Source organism: Megalops cyprinoides, chromosome 7 (assembly GCF_013368585.1).
Source record: "Megalops cyprinoides isolate fMegCyp1 chromosome 7, fMegCyp1.pri, whole genome shotgun sequence".
Taxonomy (NCBI): domain Eukaryota; kingdom Metazoa; phylum Chordata; class Actinopteri; order Elopiformes; family Megalopidae; genus Megalops; species Megalops cyprinoides.
In genome coordinates this window covers 25612201-25634070 of record NC_050589.1, presented here as the reverse complement: position 1 = coordinate 25634070, position 21870 = coordinate 25612201, and the positions used below count along the sequence as shown (strand labels likewise).

Genomic DNA, 21870 nt, shown 5'->3' with positions numbered 1-21870 from the left:
TACTTAAACTGACTGAGTTTATATTATTTTCATCATTTATTCTCAATATTTTACACTTTTAGTACACGTTTCGATTAAATATCCAATATACATATGATTGAAGAGGAAACCAGGAACTGCGGTACCGTACGCCCTAAAGACCTATTGGGTAAGGTCAGACACGGCTGGTTCTTCTTCTTCCTCTTCTTTTTTTTTTTTGAAACTTTACATACCTGTGAGGTTTAAACAATGATATCAACAGCCCACCTTAGACAGATACACATTTAGGATATCTAATGAAGAATTGTTTGGAGACCAGCATCGCCAATGATTTGTTTCTCAAATTAGATTTATCCCATGTCGTTCCGACCTCGAGTCCATGGTAGTAATTATGTGTGGCCTTCTGTTGTCAAATGTGATTTGCTCTCCAGCACTCCAAGGTCTTTAAATATGAACATAATCTGTAACCTGAAGCGGAAGTGCAGCTGGTGTGCACTGAAGCCATTTGGTATGTACATTCCGCGGTGTGTCGTCAAGTTCATTTCATTTTTCCCTTGTTAAAAACACTGTCACTAAGAGGGGTTGTCTGTTTCCTATATGCTCGACATTTTGTTTATGGTGATGATTTTGCCTCCTTTGTATGGCAGTGAATCACACTGACTGCAAAGCATAGCAATTTTCCTGGCTATGGTTATTTTTTCTGTAATTGTGCAGTTTGGAAACACATTTTGTCATGAGTCTAGGCCATTCAAAATTCACGTTTTCTATTTTTACTCAATCGATATATTTATTATGCATTGTTCGGCGCTGTGTCTTCATGAGATGAGATTATAAAATCCATGTGTAATGATAAAATGCAGTTTGACACCCCCTCAATAAGAGCCCTCTTTGTCCATGCGTGTGTGCACCATTGGCTTCTTTTGTTCACTGTCCCGAGCCGTCCCACACCATCTCACCCCCTCCCCTCGGGCTCCACGGGGACCCACGTTGACATCAGTCCCCATCAAACACGCGCATCGCTATCGCGCAAGGAGGTTGGCTGCTTTAATAAACCAGTTAACGCTCCGCGCGCTCATACTCATTCACATCATCACGCCCGCGTCTCACCTCTATCAAACTCTGGATCTGGCATTCAAACCCACCCGAGTCCGGTTCGACAGTTAACACGAACGACAACGGCTTTCGGAATACTGGTGAGGAGATGTTCGCTCTTTTAATTACCCAATGCAATGATTATTCTATCAATATCCTTGGCAATAGCTGCATGATCACCACCGTCGCTGTCATTGTCGAAAGCGTTCCCTGTAAGTAGTTTTTTCCCCAAATTAAATCATTCTCTTTTTGTGCAACGTTGGTGTTGAATTGTTGAAGCAATATGAAAAGTGCACATTTAGTAATTGTAGGTACTTGGAACAACTGAATTGGCACATATGATTTTTTAAATCCACAGCTCACGGAGCGGCTCAAAAGGTAATTACATGCTCTAAACCAGCAGAGAGCACCGTCGTAGCGTGTCCGTCCGATCATTACAGTTGTTCTTAATCGTCCTGTGAACATGGGGCATCGCTCACGAGTTAAACGTTGTGAAATTCTGTGGCGGGTTTTAAATGTTAGACAAATTACAGTGTCAAAGTGACAGTTACAGTCGTTCGTCTATCTCGTAGCCTAGAGAGCCGAACAAATCTTGACTGTGTATTTTCTCATGACAATGCGCCGCTGAACTGAGGCTCGCTGCTGATGATACCTTAACACTGGTACCATAAATATGATGCTGATGTTGCGTTATAGATGAAGGTATCTTAGCTGACAGTTCTTTTATCATTCTTGCCAGCACAGGACAATAATCTTTTGAACTGAGGCTCCGCGAGATTTTTCAAAGATAATAATGATGGCACTTTGATTTGTTTAAACAATGTTACGGTACTTTATTAGTCGAGCTGGGTCACTGGCCACTGAAATTTTTCGCAATGAATTAATTGTTGGTATGAAAATTCGTACATATGCATGTATTGACAATTTTTTATCTTAAAGATGTTCCTTTTACCGTGCATATGTATTAGTTTCAGTGTCCGCTTGTTTGCATCATCATTAACCGTCCCTTATAGTGAAACAATTAGTAGACAATATTTTGTTTTAATCGGATATAAAATCTAAATGATTCCCATTTGAAATCTAATGGACAATATGGGTACATGCATTAAATTCGGGCAGACGAATTAGTCTGTATCTTCACAACAATATCGCAAGTGCACCTCAAATGGGTCCATGCATCACCATGACGATGGACTCGGAATTCACTCTTTTTACTTATTCAAAAATGTATTTGCAGTTTTGGCAATCCCCTGCGATTTTTACAAAACTGTTTTTAATAGAGTTGGAGTTGTTTGATTAACAGAATAAACATGAATGTCGTTTAGGTTTTTTTTTTAATTGACAGGAACATGAACATGACGTGACACTGTCTGCGAGGAAAGACACGAGAATCATCCCTGAAACTACACAGTATTTACAGTAGGCTACACCATCCCGACCCACGCAGTGGTCTGTCTCACAGAGGTGTGGCTCAGAGATATCGGTAGCAGCCATGCCAATGTAGGCTCTCATATCTTGACAATATATATCAACCTACAAGATTTAACCCTTTAATTCCGCATGCAACGTTATAGCGTGTTGACGTGTTCATATCAAGAAGAAGTTGTACATCTTCTTGAGTGACTGTTGGAAAAAAAATATTTTACCTGTGTATTTATTTTTGACAGAACATCACTCTGTCATTTGAAGGTACGATGTGCGAGTTTAAAAAAAAACCTGAAGATTTAATTTAATTTCAGTTGAATTAGCCTATTCATTTCATGATTAGCTACCCTTCTTAAGTGGTGATCTTATCACTTGTAATGAATTGAAATGGCTTTGGGTACTTTTCCAATGCGACATTAGTGCAATTTACAAATTAAAGCTGAGCAATACTTGCCTATTTATATTGAGCACAGAAATGTCTATTGGTGTAAACAAAGTGGGATTGCTTATGATCCATTTTTATGCCACAGCGAGAGACTTTGAATTAAATCACAACGTACAATGATAACAGAATGAATCTTTGAAAAAATGAGATCTGTACGAAAAGAAACGAGTTAATTGTTCCAAGGATTCCAGCTTTTCCCCCACATCACAAGCATTGTGTTGCAATTGATCTAAGACAGTGAACAAACGTCGATGTCCCTTGCTTAACCACTTTCTCATTAATTAAAAAAAAAATAATTATGGCGATTATATATGCATAAATGAAATAAAAAAGATAAAGGCAAACGTCTTTCTTTTTGGAATTATATTAATTATGTTGATGTTTAAATAATGTTAAATTTAAAACGAGTTTTGGAAACGTGCTCGCATTGAAGAAGCGGATTTATGGGGTTGCGCAGCACGAGATCATGCAATTAAAAGCGAATATAAAGGAGACATTAATATCTGTATAGTAATCATCACCAATGGTGCGCTAATTTAATATAAAACAAATAGCTCGCAAGGCACACGAGTCAAAATCCCAAGAGAAATTTTCACGAGTCTGAGGCTCTAGATAAAATCCCCTTAGGCAGTGGGGGGCAAAGGAAAAAATTTGAAATTCTGCGCTGAAAAAAAAAGAATCGTTAAAGTAATAAGTGCGATATCACACAATGCACGATTTCGACACGCACACAGAACTTGCTCCTTATCCATATGTTAATAACATTTTAATCCAGTGGATATACGAACGCCGTTTATCTCGCTTTATAGCTCTTCCAGAGGTCACCGTCGGGGCAGGAGGCTTCTGACAACAACGATACAATAAATGACACAAACCGATCATGGCCTTGAGCCAATGGTGCCCAGCAGTAAAGAGCAGCAGAGTATGGCTACACCCTTTTTTGCAGACGAAGCTGCACAGTCATTAGTCTTCGGTTGTGTGTCAGTGACCCAGCAGCCTCACCTTGTTCCAACAAGCCGCCTGTGGCTACACAGTCCCATTATGTCTTTGTGGTGCCAGACCAATGTGCCTGCCGACCAGCACAGCAGTACTCTTTACAGTATATTACATTTGCTTAGCAGAAAACTCATCCAGAGTGACATAGCTTACTTTTTTTTTTTTTACAGCTTATCCATTTATAGGGCTGGATATTTACTGAGCCATTTCGGGTTAAGCGCTATGCAATGTCCCAGCAGCCTGCCTGAGAATTGAATCAGCAACTTTAGGGTTACAAGTGCTGCCCCTTACCACTATGTCACACTGCTGTGGCATCCTAAAATGCATGAAACAAAACCAGTGATCCATTTCATGGCCTAGAGCGTTGACCAATACTGACAACATTATTAGTTGTTGGTCTGTTTTGCAATGGAAGAAAAATCTAACATTAAAATAATTGGTGTCTTAATAAACACTTCAGACATTTTTCTCCCAGGAGACAAAAGAAAACTAAAGCAAATTTCATTATTTCATCTTCTGTTTTAGTGGGTATTGTGCAGCTAATGGATGTTCACTATTAACAGACTCACACAGAACTTCAAAGACTCTCAGACATTAAGAGTTGTATCCTGAGGCAAACATTGTCTTTTGTGTTGAATTAGATGAACGCGAGATAATCAGTATGCAGTTACAATATATGGTGTAGTCTGCATGCAGAACTGCAAAATCTTTAACAACAGAAGCCATTTCGTTTTGTTGTGCACAGGAATAGAATCATATTCAGGGCTGCTCTGGGAACACCTTGCAAGTGAATGATTAATCCAAGCTTGGCAAAAATGGAAGCGCTCTCTTGCTCCTTCAGACCATTGTAAGGCTTTACTGTCAACGTGTTCCCTTTCACAGAGAAGGAAAGGTTAACTTTCAGGGTTTTCTCCCCTCTTTCGGGTCATGGTATGATGCAGTCAGTAAATAGCTAGTTGTTTTATCCTAGAGGTTGCAGTTTTAATTCTGAGGCGGGACCCTGTTGTTGTACCCCTGAGCAATTTACTTGACCTGAGTAAATATGCAGCTATTTGAATGGATGGTGCATAAGATTTGTAAGCTTCCCCGCATAAGGGGACTTGCTAAGCAAATGAAGATCTTTGCAGTTTCAGAAACGTGTTCTTAACCAGTGAGACGGCACAACATCAGCTCTAAACACTCTTGCGTGTCTTTAGCCCCACAGATTGGGTTACGCTGTTGTCCTAGTCTGGGCAAGGCGAGTTCCCGCTGCCTGGGGGCATGCACAAGGGTTCCCCATACAATATTCCGCTCATGATTAATAAGGCAATCATTGTAGTTTTATAAGTCTCTGGGAGTGTAATTAGAAGTAACGTGGCTTGCTGGGGGGAGCAGGAGGATCTCCTGCTGTGATCTCACAGTGGGCGCACTCAAAACTATGATAAGTATCTCACCGCAGGAAGTCTGTGATGCTGCTGTCAGACTGAGCTGCTGTTCAGTGGTACCTGGCATCTGGCACACCTGCAGTGACTTGAAAAAGGACCAGAATTTATGGATCAGTCCCGCTCGTCACCACATGGCCCATTCTCATTGTCTTTTTAATCGTGTGCTGAAGGCGTATGTACTCGGTGTATTAATTGTGTTTGGCGTACTGACATATTTCATAGCTTTGTACAGTATATTGATTTTGCTTTGTTTGATCAGATGATCTAGGCATCTGACATGTGTTTGGAAGTGTATAACACCACTTGTGTGAAATCTCTGGAACTGCCTGAGCCTGTGAATCTGCAGAGTTTCAAAGGAGCACGTATGGCATTCATTTCTTCAAATATCCATGTATACTCTGCTTTCTCCTTCCTCTGATGGAGTAAATAAGACCATTCGTGCCCTGCTCTCCCATTGTTGCAGATAGTTAAAGCCATTCTGTTTGTTATCTCTAAACTAGATTAAAAACGAAGCTCCCATTGATAAGGACAAAAGAACGGTGTGGCTACAGGATGTTCTCAGCAGTGAAATGGAAAGTCATTGGTTGGCTGCATGCACTATCATCTCTGTTCTCTATCTGTTAAAATATATATTTTATCATGGGAAGATGTATTATCATCAAACCATCTCTTATTTGAAAAACGCAATATGGCTGTCTCCTTCGCATTCATTTGAATAGATTTAAAAAAAAAACAACTTAGAGTCGAATTCAGTTTTATTACTTTTGAAGTGAACTGTGAACATGAATTAGCCTTCATCAGTGCCTTGATCCTATATTCTTTGAAGGGATTTTAAAATTCAAAAATTACAAACTGCAAGGCTGCATTCAATTTGAAAAATTATCTCACACACAGGCCCCTTGATCTAATGGATGAGAATGGACATCTAGGTTTATGCTACTGTACTTTGACACAGATATTAGCCCTGAACTGATGGCAGCCATTAAGCTTGATTGTATTTGCATTTTTGCGCATTAAGACATTCATGTGACAGTTAACATGTTAATCCTTTGGCCGCCATGTGTAATTTTGTAGTGCATTTGGCCATGTGTGACAGATAATATGCATTTCCTAATCCATATCTTCAAAGAATGATCATCATATTGGGCCTTAATCTGCATCTTTTGCCTTGAGACCAGAGCACACATTCTTTATCCATGCCACACTCAGACATACAAGCCTGACGTTCATCCAAAGCGGTCAGCTTGAGCGTATCAGCCGAGCCGCGTGGGAATTGTAGTGAATTGTCTGTTTGATTTTGCATGAGGGCGTTTTGCAGTGCTGTCTCCATCGCCTGGTCCGTATTGAGAAGCAGAGTGGGCTTTGTGAATTTGTCTCAGTTGTCTCCCTCCTATGTGTCTGATCATGTCTGAGTGTGAAATCTGCCTCTGCTTAGCTCAGCGGAGCCCCACACAGGCTTCCGCCCGGGGATCAAAAACCCACCTGAACCCAGCGAATCTGCCCTTCTGTTTCCTGTCAGCCTCTGACCCTCCAAACTCGAGTTCTGGCATATGCTCTCTCTTTTGTACCAGTAAAGTGCTGGTGGCTAAATAAAATTGAGTGACTTCAGTCTGTCATTTGTAAAAGCGACTATGGAATGCACGCTCTGTGTAGTGTGTGCATGTCTATTGCAGGTCTGCTGCTGCATTTCCTCTGGCCCGGCTCAGCTGAATGTGGGACTTTCTAATGTGGATCAGTGTCCATCACTTTGGCTGGCTGAACTTCATCTGTTGCTCACATGCAGCTGACCCCAGGGCAACTGCATTGAACCTTTCAGATATGGCCTCTACCCCACTATGTCACATTTTCTTGTTCACAAATGAACGAGGTCTCTTTTCCAGTTTGAGTGTTTGCTCGGTTGCGCAGAACAGGAAAAACTGATGCTTGCGTTTTCGTTTTTCCCATGTGATAGCCATGACAGCATCGCAAGTACTCATAATGATCTTATTTATATATGGACCCAGAGGCAAATGTTTATTTTATAGAATATATGAGACTAGAAAAGAATAATGACTTTATCGTGCACGAGTGGAAAATTGATGTTGTGTGAACTGGTGTATGATATATGAACAAGACCACACTATCTATTAAGTAAATGCACTTCCTGCTGATGGTAAATACAGGCTAAAAACATCAGTTCCCTCATGACTCATCTGAGTGCAGGGCAAATCTGTTGTTGTATCTGGAGTCAGTGGGCATGTGTAGGTGACCTATAGCTATGGCTTGTCTGTGGAAATGCTGCTTATGTGTGCTGGAGGTGAAGGTGAGAAGAGGACTGTTTGTTTTCTCTTTTGTGTTTTTTTTTTCTGGTCTCTCTTTGCAGAGACTTGATGGGGCTGTGTTTTTAGTGCCTGGAGCCCAGGCGCTGGTTGCCATTAGAGACAGAGGGACCAGATGGTTCCTGGGAGCTCCGTAGCCCAGCAGGTGGAATGGCAAAAATCATTAACGTGCACAATACCCTCTCCGCCCCCTAGCCCTGCACACCCCACCCATCCACCACCGCTGCTGCTGCCCCACGGCACCTATTGACACCCTGCCCCCCCCCTCCCTGCCTCCGCTGCCCTGCAGCGGGGCCCCCAAACCCTGCCGCTGGCTGACCGTCACTCTGCAGCAGACAATAGCCCGAAGCTCCTCGGCAGCCGAGTTCCTCTCTCACATCCTCGGTTCAGTCAAGCAGAAAATTCCATTATTTCTGACTGGTCCCCAGTTTTTCCCTTGCCCCAGAGGAGTCTCACACTCCCCCAATCCACCCCCACCAACCCCCGAATCAAATAAAAGCACAGAGCCATACTGGGACCCCCAGAGCAGTCCAGAACTGTGACGAGACTGTGCAGAGTCAGTGCTGTTTTTCCCAGTGCGCTCCAGCCTCATATTTTCTGCTTTCCCTGCATGAGACTGAAAAGTGAAAAGAGTTTATTTTGCGCTGGCATTCTCTCCATCAGCCCGCAGAGCATGTATCTGCATTGTGCGAGTGCTGTACTGGGCACTGTGTCAGAGTTTTGTGCCCTGAGAAACCAGGCATTTCCAGCTTGAGATCATCATTGCTGAGAGACCAGGTCTCTGAGGAGATGGCTGTGTTAGCTGTTGCTTGCTGCATTCAGCAGCGGACTAGCTTAAAGCAATGTCATCTGGCACAGACCCAAGCATTGCACTACCACTCATTAAGACAAAGGGACTTAATTTAGTTTTTGGAGGACCGAATGGAAGTGAGTACCTACCTCAGACTAACCCGACACACTTCTGTGAGGGGAGTTCAAAGAGTTCATTGGCCACGTCCCCACGTCCTGGCACTCAGGTGAAGTGTTTTGATCCCCCCACCACCACCACCACCACCACCTCGCCCACCTACTCACAAATTGCGAACTCCGCGCGGCACCTGTTCCAGATGCTCGGCTTCCCCTGTCCCCGGCTCCCCCGCTGCGGTGATCTGTAGCGTGCCGCGGCGCGGTATCACACAGAGCGCAGCGGGGGCGCGGCTTGACAGAGGCGGATGGTCTTAACTACGCAGTCTGCTTCATTATCGCTGTCATCCTCCGGCTCTTCAAAGGACCTCCCGCTGCAGGCTCATGAAAGAGGAGCCGCCGCACACAAGAGAACGGGGTCTAACGAAAGCTTCAGCATCTTAGCACACAAACACCGCTCTCAGGATGTCCTTTTGACCGTTTTTTCTTACAACGCACTAAGGGCGCAAAACTATTTCACAACCTGTTCTGATATGCCCTGCAGTAGTCACCCTTGAATCAAAAGCACTTTCACTCTTTCTTAAAAGCAAAAAAAAAAAAAAAAAAAAATTTACATCATTGTTCCTGTTCTTAGTGTGTTGCTTATGGCTTTTTTTTCCATTTCCATTTTGTTTAGGGGTCCACAGTTAGGTTCTTTATTTCAAGAGTGTTATACAACCTCAAATTGCCCATCGCTTAGGAACAAGGGAGAAAGGCAGTTCACATGTGCACCACCGCACAGCAACTCCTCGCACGAAGTTTCGAGCCTCCCAACTAAAATCAATCTTTTTCCTGCTGGTATAAATAATTGAGACAAGCTGAACTGAATGGCTCTACAGCTTGTGAGAGCAAGACGAATTTCCTTTTACTTAGTGGTGCTTTACAATCCCTTCCTCTCGCCCAGCACAAATGGGCACTTTAATAACCCTCAATAAATGCAGTAATCACAGCCCCGTGTTTACTTCTCCCCCAGGCTGTGTGTCAGGACAGAGAGTGGTCAGGTTTTTCATTTATTGACCCGCCCTCACACACTCAAACACACATACAGGCACATATACACCCTCACACACATACAGACACACTCAAACACACATGCAGGGACGTACGCACCCTCACACACACACAAATAGGCATACAGATATCCATATTTACCCTCATATCTATAACATACACACGCAGATATGTACACAGATATACATACATATGCTCATATCTATAACTCAAACACACACAGGTATACACATGCAGGCATGTATTCACACACACCCACAGTGGAGAGTAGAAAGACTTTCCTCTGGGCTACATTTGTAATGACTAATAATGACCACAGTGCTTTCAGTAGTCTGTGAAGAATGGAAGAAATGGATCTCACAGCATACCTTTTTTGTCATGTATTCATCGAGCCAGTGGGTTATAACTGCTTCCATCAGACATCATATTTTGGAAAGACATCCCATCTCAACACATGAAATCATACTGAACTCGCATGGACAGAAAGGAGACAGATGTTGGACAGGGATTGCTGTCTGGGCTCCTCCCATCAGTGGGGGAGTCTAAAGAGGAATGATAGGGTTTTTTATACCCAATTAAAAAGCAATGATGATGAAATGATGGCGGATGGCAGAAGTACAGTAGCCGGCCCTCTAAGTGCCCTCTGACTAAGAGCATGGAGGCTTTAAAAGCAGGTAATGTCCTCTAATGAGCATCCAAGGGGCCTGAAGTGCTGTTAGCGCAGGCTGTTTGAGTGGGTCATTTGTGGTTATTGCAGTGATATTTATGTCAGCTTTTGACTGCAGCTACGTCCTCATTCGCTTCTGCACTGTGTCAATGGAATGGGCCAATTGGTAGTAATGGCCAACGAGGGGACACAAAGCACAGACATGACGAAAACAAGGCAAAAACGGAAACACACAGCACAGTTCAAACACAGCACAAAGAAAGCACAAATATAACACCAAACAGTAAAAAACACAGCAAAACAGTCAAATACACAAAAAACAGGACAACACACACAGTACAAATGCAGCACAAACACAGCACAAACAGCTCAAACTCGAGTCAAACGTAGAATAAATAAAGCACATACTGCACAAACACAGCATGAACACAGCATGAACCCAGTGCAAACACAGCATGAACACAGCATAAACCCAGTGCAAACACAGCATGAACACAGTACATACAGCACAAACACAAGGAAGTCTCTGCGAAGGAACAGTTAGGCTCTCCACACCAAAACTTTGTGAGCTCACCATTTTTGTTCATTTATTTATGCGTTAGTTTCCCTGGAAGCCCTGCTGAGGCTTAAAACATTTATTCATTTATTCGCGTGAGAGATGTGGCCATATGGCGATACGTTTCAAATCATAAAACAGAAACAGATTAAAATGACTACCATAAGGGCGATAATACAGTACATAAGGCAAGAGGACACATCCTGGGATCGGCACTGTTGTTAAGTCAGTGTGCATGGACATATTCATATTGGATTGTAGTCCTCTCTAAAGGTACCAGATTTGTGTGTGTGTGCGGATACACTCTTCTTGCTCTCTTTTTTGCTTAAAAAACTGCATAAATTGTTAAATGTTTTATTTATGGACACATTTATATTCTTGTGCACATATATTTTAGAATAAATCCAATGTTTTTCACAATCTGTACTGAATGTTACAAACATGATAGTGATAACGATTTATCAATTTTAAGATTCGGAACAGACTGAAGTAATCATTGAGAGAGAGACAAATCTGGGTGGGACACAATGCGCACAGTGCACACAATGCGTAACTGCAGTCTGGTTACATTCTTTATTACAGTCTGAACTGTAACACTGTAGGCTTGCGTATCTGTCTACATAGTAATACAATTACATTACAATGACAAAGAGTCTTGCTGAAATCTGAGTGACAAAAAAGCAGATTCATTGTGAAAGGTTACATTGCTGCTTATTGGCTATCAGTTGATTAGTTTGCTTTCTGAGACAGGAAAAGAGGGTTGAAGTTATATACAGCAGTGATTAGTGCATCACAGGGCCCTACCTGTCCCATCTGAAACTAGCACCACACTACGTTGTCACCCGTGACAAGCCGCAAAATGCCATTACGCACCGCCTCCCACAAATTTTGAGAGAGATCCATTTGCACGATGAACATTTAGTGCATTTAGATTGGCCCTTAGCTAGCTACATACGGTTAATTAGGTTAGGCTCATTTCTATTTCAACACAGTAAGACTATGAGAGGTTCCAAAACTACACCAGTTCATTTTAATTTCAACATGTCCACCAAAGCCACCTCTTTTATTTCTCCAAAGCTGACTGAGTGCCTCATAATTCAGACTGATTATGGCTGCATTAACAGTGCATTGCACTGACTGACATGAAGTCAGACTGACAGCATGCTTTTTCTCTCCAGCAGGTGGTGCTGCGTTTAAAGATGGCAGCTTTCTCCTGGTGCCTGTGCCCAGCTCTCCTACTGGCCACGCTGGCCACCATTTCACACAGCGCTGAGCCCGGGAACAGGAACGCCAAGAAGGGCGTGGCCCACCCTCCTCCTGACAGAGCCAATGCCCTGCAGGGCTCGGAGCCGTGGGCGCAGCGCGGCGGTCACCACCGGAGGCATGGCGGGCGGAAGGACAAAGCCAGCGCTGGCCTGCTCTCCCGGAGGCCCGTGCAGCCAGTGGGGCGCCCAGAGGATGATGGGATAGGGTTGGAGGGCCTGAGCCCAGTGAGGCTGGAGATGGGTCCCGGGGAGAGGAGGGGAGGCGTGCCTGAGCAGCAGGGTAGCTTTATGGGGTTTGGGATCCCGTTCCATGAGCGGGATAACCATGCCCCTGGCAGTGAGGGCACCCTCAAGGGCAGGCGGCACGGACATCATTCAGAGCACAAGAAGCACGGCGGCCGCAGGGACAAGGCCCGACACATTAAAGGTGAGGCCTCTGGCCCTTAGGGCTCCTTCTCATTCATCACAGGAGTTACATGTACATGTACATTAACCTGAGGTTAAAGATTAAAACTCCTTCCATTTCTCTTCTGCTCTCTCCCTTTTCTACTCTCCCTTTCTCTCCTGTCCCACCCTCTCTATCTCCCTGTCTTTCTCCCCCTCTCTCACTCTCGCCTTCTCTCTTTTTCTCTCTGTCTCTCTCTTCCTGTCTATCTCCCTGTCTTTCTCCCCCTCTCTCACTTTACCCCTCTCTCTCTCTCTCTCTCTCTCTCTCCCTCCCTCCCTCCCTCTCTTTCTCCCTCTCTTTCTCTCTCTCTTTTTCTCTTTAGGGCGACTCCCTGAGCCGGATCTGAAGTCTGTGCTGAAGGAGGGGGAGTTAATCAATAACCAGCCCCCTAGTAAGCCACCATCAGAGGAAATCGCTCCACCCACTGCGACGTCCTCCCCCACTGCAGCTGTCATCAGCTCCAGCATGTCCACAGTAACCACGGTGATGAGCGAGGATCCCCCGGCCCTGCCCTCGGCTTCCACCAAACCCCAGGTACCTATCCATCTCCCAGCTACCCCGGTGTCCCTTCTCCCTGTATGATCAATGAAGACCACATTGATTCAATCCCCAGCATCTCCATATTGACTCCCGTTGCAGTCTGAAAGCACAATATGATGTGTTGTGAAACTGAGGAAGACTCAATGAACAGCAATGAGCAATGCTATTTGAGTGCACATGCACATATGGAAATATAATTAAGCAGATGTACTTAGGATTAGCCATAATTAACCTTATATTTCCTCTTATAAATAGGGCAGCAGTGTGGTGTAGCTATGAGGAGCAGGGCTTGTAGGCAAAAATGTTGCTGCTTTCATTTCCCCAGAGGGCCTTGCTGTTGTACCCTTGGGTATACTTAACCCGGGTTGCTTCAGTAAATATCCCCCCATATAAAATGGATGATGCGTGCGAGCCATTCATGTTGCACTGGATAAGAGCATCTTCTACACAAATAATGTGATATATGAAAAACATCATATTCTGTAGTTCCTGTGTGTGCCCTCTCCCCCTCCTTGATCGCTCCAGAATTAGAATGACCTGAGATCAGCCACCCAGGTGCTCGCCATGCAGAGCCCTCTGTAACGAGTAATAAGGCATGCTTGATTGTACATAAGCAGATTATTCATGAGGACTCTGAGTGCACCGACGTAAAAAATTCTCTGTACAGTCTAAATTACACTTTGCTGGTGTGTACAGGGCATGAATTATCTCTGGCAGCAGGCCTCCATAGAGCTGAGTTTTTGTTGCTGAGTCTCACTGTATGTCTATTCCCTTTCTTTCTCTTTCTTTTTCTCTGTGGACTAGTGCTACAGCTGTTTTCTCTCACCCCCTGGTGTGCAAAATGCATATTCTCTTTCCTCTTTCTGTGAAAGGAGTATTAGGGAAGAAGGCCTGCATATGTATGCACGTGTGTGTGTGTGTGTGTGTGTGTGTGCGTATGCATGTGTGTGTGTGTCTGTGTGTTGAGTTATGACCCTGTCTGATTGTCCTTGTGTTCTTCCTCTGTTAGTCCATTGACACCAGAGATTGCTCTTCACAGCTTCAGTTTATGTGCACAAATCATTTTCTCTCCAGTGTAGAGGCAACAGTTACTCAGTTTCTTCATATTGAAGACACCAGTCCTAGACTATTGATAGGTTCGACTTCACTGCTGTTGCTCTGAAGCCTTTAAATGAGGAGTGTTGTGGTGGAGACTGTGGTGCCTTTCACTCTATTTGTACATTTTCGTGTCACTTTGTTGCTTTGGTATGCCATTTTGTATGTTTGTAGTAAACCTCAGAGAATCTGAGATGTGTTTCCAATGATATTTTATACCGGAAATGTATAGTTTCCTCTCTGTTTTGATTAGCTGACTACAAGAGAGTAATAATATAGGCAAGATTTGGTTAAGGTGCAGTTTCCTTAACTTCCCCAGTGTGCTGGGTCCTAATGCAGAAACAAAGAGTAAAATGTCAACAATGGCTCTCAAATGAAGTGAGATCAGAGCTGTATAGTGTTCAATTTGTGTTTGCCATTGACTTATTCTTTATTATTCTGGTTTGGTCAATAACAAAATACTTTCACATCTAGTTCATTTCACTGTGCAATACATTTTAGTTTATTTGGAACTATACGTGGAACCTTGACAGTGATGTAATCTCACCAGGATGTGAATTAAAAATGATACCTTTAGATGGGGGTTCTCAGACAACTTGAAACTGAATTGGCTGACTTTGAAATATTGGTCTACCAAAATTTGTGCAGAATGGAAGAAAATGCATTCAGGTACAATTAGAAATCACTCAAATATAGCATCAAACCTTGGACTCCTGAAATAACATTTTTCCCCTTTCTTCAGCCGCCAGTCTCATGTGTCCCCTGTGAATCATTTCTAAAAGCGTAGTGTCTTTCACAGGTAGACACAATGCTTTTTCTATTTCTTTTCCAGTGCTTTTTCTATTTCTGCTGCAGTTAGTTACCGAAACCGTCAGTCAACACACAGGAAAAGCGAGCGCACTGCGTGTAGGGTGTCTGTATTCCCCATCACACCCAAATATTCTCCAGAGAACATCCACTGCAGTTAAACTGTAGGTTGTCTGTATTCCCCATCACACCCGAATATTCTCCAGAGAATGTCCACTGCAGGTAAACTGTAGGGTGTCTGTATTCCCCATCACACCCGAATATTCTCCAGAGAATGTCCACTGCAGGTAAACCTCAAGCAAATCAAGAGTCAGAGACCAATAGAATTCTGGTCCGCATGCCGTAGTGAGTGGACTACAAAAGAAGAGCCTTAATTTCCTCCCAAACAAATGGAATGAAGCAAAGCAAAACTGAAAAAAAGTACTCGCTTAAAGAGCACCTGCTGCGAGGAATTCACAAGTAAACTTGGTATGAGACTACTGTTAACTTTCTCTGATATGTTGAGAAAGTCACCACAGCTAGAGCTTATCTGAGATGGTGGCAGATGAAAAATTCTAACTGCAATGTGTGTATTTAGTGGTTCCTGCCAAATGGAGACCCTCTGTAATCGCTGGATTTATCATCTGTGGACATTCTTATGGTGTTTAAATGATCTCAAGAGACAAACACAAAACAGCAGCTGTTGCAGCTTACTTGGTTTACAACCTCAAAGGCCTGGACGTGATTCAAACTTTTTAGCATTCTGCTTTTTTTCCTGTATTACGGCTTTAAAACCAAGGGTAGGAATAACTACAGTTAAAGTGGGAAATGGCCGGGTGTGGCACTTGAACATCCTGCTGTTTAAAGCAGTGCTACATTTTTCAAAACTGCCTCATTTTGAGCCATCAACATAATGTTTTGGCACAAGCTCCATGAATGGCTCACCTCCCACGCATTTACAACATCGTTAATTGGAAGAGGATTTAATTACTGGCGTGCTTCTTTCCTCCCCTGAGCAAGATGGTCACACTCATAGTCACTGCTCTACAAATTAAGGGCCTTTTCTTGGCCCGGTAGCAGCAAAACCTTTGACTCAAGCACCCGAGCAGATGCTAAACTGCAGACGCGGGGAAAAAAACCCTCCAGACGGTAGATTCATAAGCATGTCCTGCTGTTTCTGCATCCTCCACCGGGTCTTTTTCAGCCTCTCATTTTAAGACCAAGCCCATCGCTCACTGCAGTGTAGCCTTCATACAGACTGACATTGATGATGTCACAAAGGGTAACACAGGTCGCTCTGAGCCAATCTGAAAAAGCCCCGGGGCCCTATCTGCCTGGCCAGTTAGTCGCTATCTTGGGAGTCTGTGACTTTTTTTGTGAATTATACAGCACCATACATGTCTGTGGCCATTCACAGAGACCTGCTTGAAAATGCATCCTGACATGAAATGGGGGCTTTCAAAGTCACAGGAAAATATGACACATGAATCACTGTTGGATTTCATAGTGCTTGCTCACTATATTTAATGATATAATTATCCCTATTTTTAAGGCGTAAAATAAATATTAATCTAAAGATTTATAATATTAAACATAATTCATAATAATAGGTCATTTACGTGTAGATGGGAACCAAATTCTTTTTAGATATGAGTGTCTCTTGTAATAGTTTTTTTTAATGTATTGGTGGGAAGCGTGGCTATCTTTTTTTGCTGTTACCTAGCAGCCCTTGAAACTGTAGCATTCCCCATTTGTTCACTCATCTGACTGTGAGTGACCATATCCCCCAAAGTAACTTCATTTCCTTAGAGTGCCACTAGATGGTAAAATATACACTAATACAGTGATCAACTAAAGTAGTTTCAGACCCTTGAATGGCTCTTGTTTTGCTTCTTTACCCTCTGAGAGTATAGCATTTGCCTCACCATGCCCACCTGTCTGTCTGTCCATCTACCTGCACACAGGTCATTCCTGTGTATTACCACTAGATGTCATTAAAGAGGGAAATGTCTGCAGTCTCATGTTGTGTGTGTTAATGTAATTGGCCAATTTTTTGTGCTTATGGTTGCAGAGGTCACCTCAGGGCCGGGGGAAGGCACAGGGGGAGGTGATGCCCACACTGGACATGACACTCTTCGACTGGACAGATTACGAGGACATGAAGCCGGCAGACACCTGGCCATCCTCCAAGAAGAAAGGTGACGCTTCTGTTTCAGGACTTACTGTAACTGTTTGTCTAAGGGACAGCTACGGTCACGTATGCACCAAAGCCGCCTTATGGTGAGGCTTGATGTGGGCTTCTTATGAGCTGAAAGATGAGTTAAACATAATGTGGGACTGATGTCAGGTGTGGGATAAGTTTTAGGCTTGAGATGAGGCCGTAGAGTAGTGTAAATCATTATGTGCAATTGATATGAGGCCTCACTTTGAAGGATTGATATGTGTCTGAAGCCTGTTGTGGGATTAATATAAGATGTGTGATGGATGTGAATCAGGTATAATTCATGGCCATGCCCTCTTCTATACCACCTCTGTTTGCCTGTGTGTGTGTGTATATGTATACACATATGTATATGTGTATACGTGCATACATGTGTGTGTGTTTGTATGCACGTGTGTGTGTGTGGTTGAGTACATATGTATGTATGTGTGTGTGTGTGTGTGTGTGTGTGTGTGTGTGTGTGTGTGTGTGCATGTGTGTGTGATACAGACAAGCGGCGCAGTAAGAACCTGAGCAGTGGGAATGTGACAGTGGACACAGAGACCCTGGAACCATGTGACCACCACCTGGACTGCCTCCCTGGTCGGTTCGCCTTTCTCTTCCTCTCCTTTAATTTACACTCTTCCTCTCTGTCATTTCAGTCATGTGGAGAGTCTATCTACTGCCTCTCTTCTTTGGTTTCATAGTCACTGTATGGAGAGTCTATATCCCCTTTCTCATCTTTTGATGTTATACTTATGGAGGATATAATATTCATAACTGTCAGTGATTTGCTATGCTCTGACGGAATGAGCCAGATGCATCCTGCTGAGCATTGCTGTGGTTTTTCTCCTCTCTTGTGCCCCCCAGGATCCTGTTGTGACCTAAGGCAACATGAGTGCAAGCCGCACAATCGCGGCCTCAACAACAAGTGCTACGATGACTGCATGTGTGAGGAAGGTGGGTGGGCGTGTGTTTCAGGTCTGAGTCGTATACTGTGAGAACCCGATTCCAAGAAAAGATTCTCACTAACAGTAGAGTAGTGACTGGTAGAGACTAGTGGTGACTTTTGATAGACGCAAAGCTGGGATTAACAAGCAGCATCTATCCTGAGGGTAATTACACCAAATGTTTTACTCCCATAACAGAGAGATTGTGCCGTGACAATGATCCAGGAGTTGTCAGACACACTAGACTCTTAACCAAATTGTGGTTGCCCTTTGTCATTTTTGCATTGTAACACATTCTTTGAAGACAGAAATCCTACTCACTATGGAATCAGGTTTTAAAAATTCAATTTCACAAGTTATCAAGATACCTTAATGAAGTCATATTATAGAAGAGTACATGCTTTTACAAATCTTAACAAAAGTGCATCTCTTTAAAGATTCACTACCTGTATTAAAACAGCATATTATCTACTAAGCATCTTATTACTGGAACTCCCTAGTTTGACCATAGAAGTGCAACTGGAACTAAGAACTGCACCAGGAAGGAACAGTATAAATTCATGGCCATCCTAAATCTCTTACACAGCCTTACAAGCTAGCTAATTTATCTCAGTTTGGACTGTTTCTAAGCAATGCATGTGAGAGGGCTAACAGGCTTAAAATAAAACAGCAAGATATGGGAATGGGATCAGTCTTCCATAGCATGGACATTTGGTTGGTATTAAAGCTACACCAACACACTACAAACACCCAAATTCTACATGTCCATTGCAAGGCCCATTCAAATCAATGCTTCAGCTGGAAGACAATATAAAAATTTAAATACATTTCGCTCATATGGTGGCAGTGGTTTTCCATGCAGCTCTATGGGCTTCACTTCCCCAAAAGTGAATGGCTGTCACAAACACAAAGCTTGGCTTGAATTTATCACACAAGACAAACCTTAAGTAATGAAATATCCTGGGTTTATATGATATTTACTCCTTTTCCAGGGTTCCGCTGCTATGCCAAATTCCACCGGAACCGGCGTGTGACCCGCAGGAAGGGGCGCTGTGTGGAGCCCGAGTCTGCCAACAGTGACCAGGGGGCATTCATCACCATTTGAGAAAATCGGGCACGAAACCCATCAATTCCCACCCCACCCCTATAACAGAACCTCACAGGACTGTTGTCAGCTGTTTAGATTCATTGTCAGTTTGTCAGGCCTCTCCTTGGCCATTTGGGAATAATGCCGTGTACAACAAATACATGGTGGATACACTTGTGTTTTTGTTTTCTGTAAACTGACAACAACCCTGACCTCACGGGGATCTGTTTCATGATGGCTTTTTTACAGTTTTGAAGAATGTGTTGATATTAATAATGACAGTGCTTCTGGTTTACGTTATTTTAATCTAAAAGGGAAAAAATCCATTTTTTCATGTGTGCTTTATTGATGCAATGCCAAAACTGGACTCTTAATGCCTCTTTAAGAGAGGAGTGACTGGAAAAGAAAGAGGAAGCTGTTTGCTGAGAGCTGTATTGTGAACATTATATGAACATTATATGAATGTGATGTGAACAAGAGTGATGGAGCCTCTCCTGTGCTGTTGAACTCATCACTGGTGTGGCGCGTTATCTCTACTGTTGACGGAGCTGGTGGGGGTCACGTCTCCGTCATGTGTTCATGCTGTTGTTTGGACTTCTGTAAAGCTTTCCCCCTCACTGTAACTTGTATTTACCCCAAGTCTTGGCTCCAACCCAAAAACCTTCCCACTGCCAGAGAAATGCTTTGTTTTCAGCTTTGATTTCATCATTAAACCCAATTCCAAGACCTCTTGTTCTCTAGACGTTTCTTTTCCTGTTAATGCAGATCACATCACATTCATGAATAAGGGAGCTATGTGGAGTAATGGTTCAGGCACATGATTTGTAACCAGAAGGCTGCAGCATTGAATCTGAGTTTGGGCACTGCTGATATACCCACAAAACCTACCCTCTGTTGTTTCAATAAATAACATTTACAGATGGAAATGATTGCATGTAAAAAATAAGGTATGTAATTGTCTGGCTAAGGATGTTTTCTAAGTAAGTAAATAAACAGATCATGCAAGGCTCTTTAAATAATAAGGCTTTTCCTTAAATATTACCCATAAAGTAAACAGTATTGTTATATTAAACAGATTGTTATGTTACCCACAGGTTCAGATTGCATGCACCTTGTATTATTCAGCTCTCCAGGTCCACCATATATTTGTGTGGTATGGAACCAAACAAATCTGGAATCTGGAAATTAGCACTCATAAAGAACATGTTTTCCTGAGCTTCACCTGCCTGCCTCTGGTGTTGTCCATTTCCAAAAGGACAGGTGAATTCCACAGATATATACCAATACTGTTTCACTATCTGCTATTTCTACTGTAGTGAACTAGTGAAGATGTCTGAAAATTACTGAAAACATACCATATATTCCTGCAAATGGCCAATGCAGGTAGATAACAGCAAGCTAAATGAGTGCTGAAGAGTAGCAAATTTTAACAAAAGGATTCTGATCTGTGTGCAGTGAAGTGCACACACAAACCTGAAGTGAAGCACATACACAAACCTGAATCTGTCTTCTTGTGAATTCAAAATGTTTTGCATTCACCAGTTTTGAAATTAAGCAACCCTGAATTGAAAAAATAAATAAAGTTTGTTTAAATGATTCAGAGCCATCTGATGCAAATCAGTTGTAATTGAACTTGATGGGAAAGTGCCTTAAGCTGTTGGAGGAGCTGGGCCTCCAGTCACATGCTCATACAATGTGAGAACACAAGTATGCGCCCTGTGTATCGCACCACACCAAGCAGTTCTCAGTATTGATCGTGGCACGGAATCAATTTGCCACCGTTTCTGCACCATTTGCTCTGGAAGTGGGGATGTGTGACCTGCCTTAGGGTCCCTCTGGGAGTCTATACTCTGCACATCTCCCGCCACCTGCCCTGTCTGTCAAATGCTCTCCAGGGAAACGGGTGCAGACCTAACCAATCTGTAAAAAAAATACATTTTAGATATAAAAAGATAAAAAACAGCAGGTTTCTGCATTTTTATTCTACTGAAGTCATAATATCACAGACATGCCACACATAATTTCACATGCCTGGATCCATATTAACCTGATTAGCAGAGTTACTAATGCTATTTAGCTAAATACTGCTTTCAGGCTTGCACATAGCTGACTTCTGATATGTAGCCAGTTTCTGTGGGTGAATATATGTACGCGTTTAACAGCATTTGCTGACTTGCATGGGACTGTTACTCACTTAAACACAACACATCAGAGACCTCTATGTAATAGATATAGATATATTGATGAGGCAAAACATTATGACCTCCATGTGCTGCCAAAACAGCGGTGACCCACTAAGGCATGGACTCTACAAGACCCCTGAAGGTGTTCTGTGGTATCTGGCACCAAAACATTAGCAGCAGATCCTTCAAGTACTGTAAGTTGCGAGGTGGAGCCGCCATGGATCAGACTTGTCGGTCCAGCACATCCCACAGATGCTCAATCGGATTGAGATCTGGAGAATTTGGAGGCCAGGGCAATGCCTTGAACACTTCATCATGTACCTCAAACCATTCCCAAACAATGTGTGCAGTGTGGCAGGGCGCATTATCCAGCTGAAAGAGGCCACTGCCATCAGGGAATACCATTGCCATGAAGGGGTGTACCTGGTCTGCAACAATGTTTAGGTAGGCGGCGGAGGTGG

General features: G+C 43.1%; 1 protein-coding gene across 1 annotated transcript; it reads left to right on the top strand.

Annotated features, from left to right (window-relative positions):
* Positions 1–995: 995 nt before the first annotated feature.
* On the top strand, positions 996–19277 carry LOC118781300 (draxin-A-like). Its single transcript, XM_036534269.1, has 7 exons — positions 996–1172; positions 12034–12547; positions 12891–13102; positions 17061–17187; positions 17700–17792; positions 18060–18149; positions 19132–19277. Exons 2-7 carry the CDS (start codon positions 12055–12057, stop codon positions 19242–19244), a joined length of 1128 nt encoding a protein of 375 aa, XP_036390162.1. The 5' UTR covers positions 996–1172; positions 12034–12054; the 3' UTR covers positions 19245–19277.
* Positions 19278–21870: the final 2593 nt, after the last annotated feature.